The sequence below is a fragment of the Adiantum capillus-veneris genome, chromosome 15, assembly GCF_014529385.1.
Source record: "Adiantum capillus-veneris isolate H3 chromosome 15, ASM1452938v2, whole genome shotgun sequence".
In the NCBI taxonomy this organism is placed as follows: Eukaryota; Viridiplantae; Streptophyta; class Polypodiopsida; order Polypodiales; family Pteridaceae; genus Adiantum; species Adiantum capillus-veneris.
The window spans coordinates 80,829,261-80,840,142 of NC_140945.1; the positions used below are offsets into that span (position 1 = coordinate 80,829,261).

The 10,882-nt window shown below is 38.7% G+C and overlaps 1 protein-coding gene across 1 annotated transcript; it reads right to left on the bottom strand.

The window, feature by feature from the left end:
- Nucleotides 1-6,784: 6,784 nt before the first annotated feature.
- LOC147440959 (uncharacterized) lies at nt 6,785-9,409 on the bottom strand. Its single transcript, XM_086483615.1, has 8 exons — nt 9,332-9,409; nt 9,150-9,212; nt 8,920-9,063; nt 8,756-8,842; nt 8,552-8,629; nt 8,412-8,468; nt 8,278-8,321; nt 6,785-6,848 (listed from the first exon to the last, which is right to left on the bottom strand). The coding sequence occupies exons 1-8, from the start codon at nt 9,392-9,394 to the stop codon at nt 6,785-6,787; spliced, it is 600 nt and encodes a 199-aa protein (XP_086339741.1). The 5' UTR covers nt 9,395-9,409.
- Nucleotides 9,410-10,882: the final 1,473 nt, after the last annotated feature.

Sequence of the window (10,882 nt, forward strand, 5' to 3'; positions counted from 1 at the left end):
GGGGAAAGGGGAAGAAACGATGTAGGGGATTTGTATGCGAAAGGTGAGCCGGGAAGGTGCCGGGCCCCTGGCTGTGAGAGGTCCAGCAGACACAATTAACAAAAACAGAGCTCAAAATAGACAGTTTGCTCAAAACCAAATAAGCCACAGTATCCCTGCTTTAATCAAATAATAATGGAAATGTTTATGCACTTTACAAAGTTTAACCTATCTTAATCCAAGTGCTAATCAAGACTATCAATAAAGAACTGCCTTGGATTGTCTTTTGCCTTCAACTTCCAATGGCCTTGGTTGGTCCGATTTGATTTATGATTAACGGCTTAATTCCGGTTCAAGGGGATTAAGAATTTGGTGTAGAGCTTGTGATAATCCGGGTTATAGATTTCTTAGGCTTAAGTTGATCCGAGAAGGTTCGGCTAGGAGAAGGTTTAATTCACGCTTAATTCTGGTTCAAGGGGCTTAAGAATTTGATTTAGAGCTTGTGATAATCCGGGTTATAGATTTCTTGGATCCGAGAAGGTTCGGCTAGGAGGACCAGATCAAGCTTGGGTAATGAGAGTTAAGAATTATGGCTTTAAGAGGCTCGAGCTCATGCTTGGTTGATGAAAGCTTAGTCTCGGCTTAAGAGATTAGGCTAAGCTCAATGATATTAGGATTACCTTCGCTTAGGCTTGGCTCCGTTCAAGAGATTAGGCTTAGGCCTAAGATGAGAAGAGGATTATCTCGGCTAATGAGAGATTAGAGATTATGGTCTTCAAGGCTTAAGATGGCTAATGAGATCCGGCTTGCTCCTAGAGAGCGCTCACAAAAAATTGAGAAGGGGCACGAAAAAAAACACACATCCCCGTCCAAGAGAACCGCCACCTTCCCTTTATAGGTTGCATGGGAAACCTTTCCCCTTCTATTCTTGACTAACCCATTAGCGATATCGCTGATGGGCACGGCCTCTTGGTGACATGGCACTGTTGAAATCCGGCCTTCACAAAAACTGACGCGAGTGGTGCCTAAATTGCTCGCCATGGGCGACTGGGCATTTTCTCCTTCTTCCACGCACTCGTCCAAGCAACCCTGTGGCGGGCGCGAGTCCATTCTCCTCAGCGCTGCCTGCATATCTCGGATGCGCCATGCCCGCCTTCTCTCTCCCCTTTTTGCCCACTTAATTAACCATTGAGCGGCCTTTGGCCATGCACTAACAATCTTGGGCGGCCTTTTTATTCAAGAACACCACATTTGGGCATACATATCGTCTAAAGCAAGGCACAAAATCTAATCAAATTCCCACTGCCATGTTGAGCATTTTCTGTCGCCAATGCTCTCTAAGATATGAATTTTGGACAAAGAGCTTAGTAAGAACTTTTTGTGCATTCGTAACGCCATCACATCTCAAAACCCAACCAAATCAATGCCAAGCACAACTTCGGTTCCCCACAATCGGCCTCATGTTCGTCAACACAAGACATTATATGTAAAAAAAATGCTTCTGTATTGGCCTACATTTGGCATACATATCAGCACTACACTACATTAAGCCTGTATACTTGTCATTAGCTGCGACAAATTCTGCTCTGACAGCTCCATTTCTTTGAATCTGTCTGAAGCTCAAAAATTACCAGTGGAACTTGGCTGATCAAGGCAACTAGGCGGTTCGGAACCGGCCCTCGGTGATACTTAAACTGGCCATATCTTGCCAACCAAAACCCCGATTGACAAACTAGAAAGACCGACATGCTCCCGGAAGTGAGTGCTTGAGAGCCATGCATTCCTTTCATCTTTGACCTTTTATAAGCATGTGCTCCATCCGGTACGGATCTGCTACTAACTCAACTTAAAACTGTCATAACTTCTTATCCATAGCTCCGATTGACGAGCCGTAAAGATAGGCATGTAGAGCCCTTCAAGTACTTCAACTTTGATTAATAAAATCCCACTATGACCACTTCAAGCATACTCATTTTTTATCATTACCAAGACATCTCTTGGCCCTTAGAGCAGCATGTGGCATACTTTTATCTTAAAGTTGGCTTGTTAGCAAGCCCTTATTACTGCTAAATAATCCTTGTAAGATTCAAATAAACCTGATTGGCATTCCTTTGCTCATTTTCTTGTCATGGAAGCGGAGCGGGACGACATCCACCCCCTCTGAAACCTGCACAGCCTCTGGTTTGTGGCAACCGGTCTTCTAACTACATCTTCTATAAATACCTTAAGTTATTTGTCATCCCACTCACGTAGTTGGTAAATACATGTAAAACAAAAGAAGGTTTAAGTCATAGCATCATGAGTCTAGCTCAATTATTTGGTAGCTATGCCATCACAAATCTTTGAACCGTAGTGGTCGTATCTTAGCATTCAATTTAAAAAAATATGTTCAGTGAACCCCGCCAGACTCAAGTGCTCCAGCTACTTATGCACACGGCTTGACCATTAGGCTCACTTTAGGGAACCCTGTCAAGCTCAAGTATGCCTTACTCTGTCTGCACACAGAATGGTCATCAAGTCCTTTACTTCAAATTCTGATAGCATAACCATCTCAAAAGATGTGAAGATACTATAACAATTGTCCAAAGATGCCAACTGGAAGCTAGCCATGTAAGCTTATTGATCATATAACCAAAAACACTTCTGTCTTAGCATACATCCGAAAAAAAATCTACTGCCAAGTAACATGCTACACAAAAATAAATGATATCTTTGAGTATGCAAGTTGCTCTTCAATAGCTCCTAGGATTAAATGGGATAATAAGAAATTGTCCCAATAGTGGAGCAGCATAATATCCACATAAGCATACATATCGTGTATCGATCAACTTCAAGCATTTCTGCTCCAAATATGCTATTCCTAGATCTAGCAGAAAGAAACCACAATATATACCCAAAACTACCCATCCATAGTGGACCTGCTTTTGAAGATCTTTCGAATCTCCTGGATCAAATACCATTAAGATCACATAGCATTGATGGCCTCCGCAATATATTAGAGCTTCACTTGAAGCATAGTGCAGCAGCCACATCTCATAAACTTTCGATAACTTAAGGTCGTTACCAGCAAAAGTTAAAGAATTCTAACTCCCTTTTACTGGTAGCCAGGACATCACTGACATAAGAATTATTAGGAATAGTATCCAAATCCAGCCACAATTAGCACATTGTCCAAAGAAATGGAAAATCTTGTGCACTTTATGCAATATCAAGGATGATTTAGCATCATCAACCCCTCTAGCTTCATAGCCATTATGAAAAAACTTAGGACTTTCTGGACTTGTATCATCAGAGAGATTTTTACCTAGATTTTGAGTTTGATAATGGAGAATAGATTTATCTTGAGGATCTTCATCCATAGCATCCTTGGGAAAATTACCCTTGGAAGTCTCAACATTCATCCAAGCTATAGGAGTTGGCTTCTCTTGCAACCCGTATATAAGCATAGGTGTAGAATCCATGTCAATATCCTATTCACAATCAGCATGATGTAGGCAATCTTCAATATCGTCCTCTGCTTCCTCATCTGCATCCATGCTACTTAGAAAGCCATTATAACTTTGAAAAGGTTCGTCAGGCATCCCTTCCGAAGGGGTACATGCATCACAAAGCTCTCCTATAATACTACTATAAACTTCTCCTTCAGATTGGGCCAAAAAACCTTCAATTATAGAATATTCTTTTGTAATAATAGAATCATAAGCATATTGCTAGGAGCAACCATAGGTTCATTGGAATCTTCACGTTCATCCTGCGCTCGGTCCACAATCTCGGCCACTTCATCAGCTATTGTATATATAATAGCTTTATTTATGCAATCATCTATAGTAAATATGATGTCCTGCTCAGCTATAGTGCCAATAGATCCATTAGAAGCATGTAGTGGCTCATATTCTTGATAGACATTTTGAGATAATCCCATGCCTAGGTCAGTAGCTTGAAAAAATTTTGTTGTACAGTCTAGCTCTTCACTAGAACCATTATTCGAGGTAACTTCCATGCGAGCTATCTTTGAAAAAAATTTGTATATGCCTGTTTCAGCATTAAATTCATTATATACCTTTGATAGGTTTCTCAAAATATGGTCTTCTGAAGTTGAATCTGATACTTTCGAAGTTTTATTTGCCTTGGCTTTACTTCTTGCAGAAATATGGTCCCAAAATTGATCATAATTAAGGAATTGCATATGATCCCCTTCTTCTTTATAGAAAACAATCTGGCTTCGTTCAGTCCCACTGTGTGGGTATGTCTCTGCCAGTTCTCGGACCTTATCTTTAAACTTAGAGGTTACCACTTCTTCAAAGGTCGAAATCATCCGATCTTCTGGAATTCCTCGGCTCTTCATCTCCGCTTTAAAACATGCAAGGAGTTCATCTGGATCATGTCCTTGAAAAATTCCATACTGTTCATGTACGGCATCAAGTGCCATCTCTACTGCATCATCCAATCTACTCTTTCATCTTCATAGCTTTTACTTCTTGCAAACATCTATGAACTAAGCCCAACATTTTTGGCAGATCTGCAGCCGCTAGATTTTTATCAAATCTATTGAGGTTGTAATCTTCAATAAACTGCATCAACTCTGTTGGAATCTCCTTCTTTACCTCCCACCCCGGCTTGTTTCATGTCGGTTCACCAAGAATGTCGGGGGATTTGTATGAGAAAGGTGATCCGGGAAGGCACCGGGCCCCTGGCTGTAAGAGGTGCGGGGAAAAGAGGTGCAGCAGACACAATTAACAAAAAAGAGCTCAAAACAAACAGTTTGCTTAACACCAAATAAGCCACACTATCCCTACTTTAATCAAATAATAATAGAAATGTTATGCACTTTACAAAGTTTAACCTATCTTAATCCAAGTGCTAATCAGACCTATCAGTAAAGAACTGCCTTGGACTATCTTTTGCCTTCAACTTCCAATGGCCTTGGCTGGTCCGATTTGATTTATGATTACCGGCTTAATTCCGGTTCAAGGGGCTTGAGGATTTGGTTTAGAGCTTGTGATCATCCCGGTTATAGATTGCTTAGGCTTAAGTTGATCCTAGAAGGTTCGGCTAGGAGGGCGAGATCAAGCTTGGCTAATGAGAGTTAAGGATTATGGCTTGTGGGACTAAGAGGTTTGAGCTCATGCTTGGTTGATGAAATTTTAGTCTCGGCTTAAGAGATTAGGGTAAGCTCAATGAGATTAGGATTACCTTCGCTTAGGCTTGGCTCGGTTCAAGAGATTAGGCTTAGACCTAAGATGAGAAGAGGATTATCTTGGCTAATGAGAGATTAGAGATTATGGTCTTCAAGGCTTAAGATGGCTAATGAGATCTAGCTTGCTCCTAGAGAGCGCTCACAAAAAATTGAGAAGGGGCACGAATAAAAACACACATCCCCGTCCAAGAGAACCGCCACCTTCCCTTTATAGGTTGCACGGGAAACCTTTCCCCTTCTATTCTCAGCTAACCCATTAGCGATATCGCTAATGGGCACGGCCTCTTGGTGACATGGCACTGTCGAAATCCGGCCTTCACCAAAACTGACGCGAGTGGTGCCGAAATTGCTCGCCATGGGCGACTGGGCATTTTCTCCTTCTTCCATGCACTCGTCCAAGCAACCCTGTGGCAGGCACGAGTCCATTCTCATCAACGCTGCCTGCAACTCTCAGATGCGCCATGCCCGCCTTCTCTCTCCCCTTTTTGCCCACTTAATTAACCATTAAGCGGCCTTTGGCCATGCCCTAACAATCTTGGGCGGCCTTTTTATTCAAGAACACCACATTTGGGCATACATATCGTCTAAAGCAGTGCAAGGCACAAAATCTAATCAAATTCCCACTACCATGTTGAGCATTTTCTACCGCCAATGCTCTCCAATATATGAATTTTGGACAAAGAGCTCAGTAAGAACTTTCTGTGCATTTGTAATGCCATCACGTCTCAAAACCCGGCCAAGGCAATGCCAAACACAACTTCAGTTCCCCACAATTCGGCTTCATGTCCGTCAAGACAAGACATTATATGTAAAAAAATTGCTTTCGTATCGGCCCACATTTGGCGTACATATCAGCACTGCACTGCATTAAGCCTGTAGACGGGCCATCAGTTGCCACAAAATTTGCTCTGACGGCTCCATTTCCCAGAATTTTTCTGAAGCGCAAAATTACCAGATGAACTTGACTGATCAAGGCGACCAGGGCGGCTCGGAACCAGCCCTCAGCAATACTTAAACTGGCCATATCTTGCCAACCGAAACCCCGATTGACGAACTGGAAAGAGCGACATGCTCCTGGAATTGAGCACTTTGGACCCATGCATTCCTTTCATCTTTGACCTTTTATCAGCAGGTGCTCAATCCGGTACGAATCTGCTACTGACTCAACTTAAAACTACGATAACTTCTTGTAGCTCCGATTGACGAGCCGTTAAGACAAGCATGTAGATCCCTTCAAGTACTTCAACTTTGATTAATAAAATCCCACCTATGAAGAGTGATTAATTTTTGGGAGCTTTTAAGTTAGACCTTTTTGCACAAATTTAGATCTTTTTTTGTTGTGGGTCCAACTTGGCCCATACTTCTAATTTTCTTCATTCAAAGCTTCCCAAGCCATTACTTGAATGGTAGGTCATGCTAGGGAAGGATGCATTATTTTTTAAAAAATTTGTCATGGAAGGAACTCTATAAATACTTTTAGTTAAACATAAAAAAAGAAAGATGTTTCCTCAATGAAAATTTAAAGGATTGAAATTGTGATGGACATTAAGTTTGATGAAAGGTTTTTCTTGAGGAGAGGATAATCAGAACTATCAATTCTTGTAAATCCTAGAGATGATGGTTCTCTGCCACCATTCCTTGGGTTCTAATGAAGCTTGACCTCTCAAAATACCTACATAAGAACATTCTCATTCAAAGGGATGATGTTGTCAACTTCTTAGTCCTAATTTGCTATACTAGGCATAAGTCAAATCCTGCTTCCAATTTGAGTTGCAATGTCTGTCATCTCTATGTTTTCCCTTCACCAAGCTCAGCCACTCCGTGCGCCCTTGTAGATCTTTGCTCTTGCCTGCATCTCCTAGTGCAATTCTTGCGTGCTGTGTGCGAGGTGTTGTAGTCATTTTTTCCCCTATAAAGATAATCCCAGTGCAATCAAAAGGAATCTTCGTACTATTGTCTTTTTTACGTAGGTTTGTCAAGTTTTTGAAAAAAAAGTTTTTTTCGAGCACTCTCTCTCTCTCTCTCTCTCTCTAAAGGTGTCGGCATCCCAAAAAACTGCAACCTGCAGGCTTTTCAAACGTTGTACGACTAACTTAAGCACAAGGACTTTTGAAACGTTTTCTATATATATATAAAAAAAGAGATTTTCCTACATACTTTTCTAGATTGATACAATCAAACTAGAAAAAGTGCAATGTAGAAAAAATGGAACATTTTCTAGGTAGTGTACCTAGAAAATTAGATGAGGCTTTCATTGTAACTTTTACATATAGAAAATTAGATAGATGTCCATAAGAAATTGCTATATAGAAAATTAGTGAAACGCCTTACAAAATTTTACATATAGAAAAGCAAATGGACGTCCATAAAAAGATCCTATATAGAAAATTGGAGGGATGATCTACAAAATTTTACATATAGAAAATTGAATGGAATTTAGTTTTTACCAAAATTAACGAACTGATTGATCTATAGATATATATTAATCATTTTTTAGTTTTTAAACCGACCGATGTACTGTCTTTGCGTCATTTTTGGATTATCCACTATAACACACATCACACTAATCAGTAAACTAACTACTTTGAGTAAAAGAAGATCAAGTCTTTTTTAAGATTTCTATCACATACAATTCAAAGTAACAATAAAATTACTCATAATGAAGTAGATTTCTCTTGAAAGTATTGTCAAACTTATGATTTAAAGTGACTACATTTTAACATTGAACTTTAATCTCTTTGCAAATAAAAAATAACTTCATTAACACAAAAAAGATAATCAATTGGTTCTAAAACAATAAAATGTTCAATCATCAAGCGAACGAAAAATAACATGAAATATAATGTTCAACATCGTCTGTTCTGCACTTGATCGCTTACATAAAAACAACTTTCACTTCATCGAAAGTCAACTCATGATCAAGTTGCCTTTCAATGATAACCCTCCCACTATCAACCAACCACCTCACCAAATTCACTCTCATTTCCTCCAAACTCAAACCTCTCTTTTTATCAAAAAATGAGCTCTCCTCCCTTTTAATCTTGTAGTAACTAGCTTTTAAAACTAGATACATGTCATCAATTGTCGGCAGATCAAAGTACTTAAGGAGAATAGTCTCCTCGTCCTCCACATTTAAAGATGAAACCTACATAAACACATAACTTACTACTATAAACAAAGGGTTTTATGAAAATACATTTTACAAAAGAACTAATATTAAATAGATGAGAATTACTTCATCAAACTTTGGAACATACACATTCGATGTGTCACCTGCAATACATTTCTTATCCTAAAACAATCAACAAAAAGAGCTGAAAATTAACAAATTTGGATTATTGGTTACACAATATGCAAGTTAAATTTTAACACTACCTTTGTTTTCTTCTTTATCTTCTTGGAAGTTTCTTTTCCAAGCTTAGTATCAAGAGACTCTTTAAGCTTTGCACTAATCTGTTAAATAATCCCATGAACAAAATATGTAATATTCTTGAAGAAGTTTAACACTATGCACCTTATTACATTGAGTACAAGTCAAAGAAAGAATATTTAAAATTTCATTGAAGTAGAGATTGTCACCTTTCTCTCTCTAGTACTTTTTCGTGACGCCTCATGATTATTTGCTTGATATGACAATGAAACAGAATCCACAGTCTCATATCCCAACTAATGTAAAAAAACATAAAACGTAAATGAGAATCTTTGTGTGTAAAGAACAAAACACATGCCATTAGTGGCATTACCTTCAATGTCATGTCACTCAAAAGAATTTCTCTTTGCTCTGGCATGGCTTTGACTCTTTTAACATTTCCATTCGATAACAATGCTCCAAAAGACGGAAAAGATCCATCCATATTATCTAAATTGAGGTCTTCAAACTGAAATTCCTATAGAAGACAAAAAGAAGTACACAAAAACTTTTTTATGATCGTTTAATCTTTATGTATCTATATTACTTGAGAAAAACATATACCTGCTCCTGCAATGAAGATTCAATACTTTCGGTATTCTTCCACATAGAGAGTAAATCTTGTCTCTATAATGGATAAACCATTTCATAAGACTTCAATTTTAAACTTAGTAACATGAAAGTACTAAATTTTGTTCATAATTCTTGTAAAGACAATCAATTCATAAAGTTATGAAAAGACTCACCATTTTCAATGAGCCAATTAGTCTCGATGTGCCCTCAGCTTGATTTTGTACCACCAATGGCATACAATCCACGTGGGTCTCCTCTCCCACATCATCACATAATTTAGGGGATACGTCTACTAGCTCAATGCTAGACGCCTATACAAACACATAAGTAAGTAAACACATGGCACATACATTTAATATATAAGAAAGAAAGGTCAAAATATAAGTACCGTCTCTACAGTTGAACCTTTCAAAGAAATAGTACCAGCATTTTCTTTTTTTGCAGTCCCGTGTGCCTTGAAAAAGTAAGATGAGTTTAGTTAATTTATTTCATAAGGCCCCTATGAAGCAAAATATCTTTATTCTTAGAAAATATACACACACTTACATCATTTGTAATCTTCTTCTTATCATATTTTTGTTGCTATTGTGCATAGGTCAGCACAAACTGATAAATGTGTGCCTCCTCCCATTGGTAGGTTGCCTTGCCGAGTCCAAACTTCAAAGGTGCTAATTCACCGATCTTAGTTGAAATAAGATCGTGAATTTTTTGTTGCTCAAGGCGATTGTGGCGCAAATCGTCCACAAAAGGATAGTTCTTAAACCATCCTCTAACCATCCTATAGTTGTCCAAGAGCACTCTATGTTGCTCGTCAAAGTACATCTCCAAAAGCTTCTTTCCATACATTCTATTTGGCTCTCTTAACTTTGGTTCGGGTGGGCAAAAGATGTCATCGTATGAAGGGATAGGGACATCATTCTCAGCCATCTAAGCTATGAATTTAAAAAAAATTGACACCACTTAAATACTATTAAAAAGACATCTAAGCTTTGTGATAAATAAAAGTACAATATGAACACAAATTAAAAAAATCGACAACACTTTAAACTTTTAGCAAAATAACATGTCTCTAAAATCATTCATGAAAATTGAAAAAAGCAACATTAAAGCCTAGCGTCTACATAGAGCAAGAGATAAATAATATCCACTTTGATGCATATCATGCCTGCTGCCACATACATGGTAGGAACTTCACTTTTCCATCCTGATCTGTAACCCTTGTTAGCTTTAAAACTTTCCATCCTTGGACTACAAATGATCATGAGCAAGTTGATATAAGCTTCCAATCCTCATCTTCGGTGGCCGTTCTCCATTGGGCATAGTTGCTATTCATTGCTTGAAGTTTTGTTAGCCGTACTCGCTTTAGACTAGAGTCTACCTCTCGAACAACAGCATATGCTAGTTGACAAGAGGAAGATTCTTCATCCACAAACTCTTTGACTTGGACTATGTCATTCTCCTCAAGCCATGGAGGTACACATCCAGCAATCAATAAGCGCCTACGAACGCCTAGATCTTTAGTCTCATAGGCAATAATACAATTCTGAAACCTCCACGGAATAAACTTGTGTAGTAGTAAGTTCACTTTTCTTATACAATCCCAAGTGAAAGGCATAGGGGTGACTTGCACTACGCTCATTCCTGTAATTGGATCCACATTCAACTTTTCAACATCTTCTTCAACCAGGATTGACTGTCTATAATAATCTGCACCAAAAAATAGT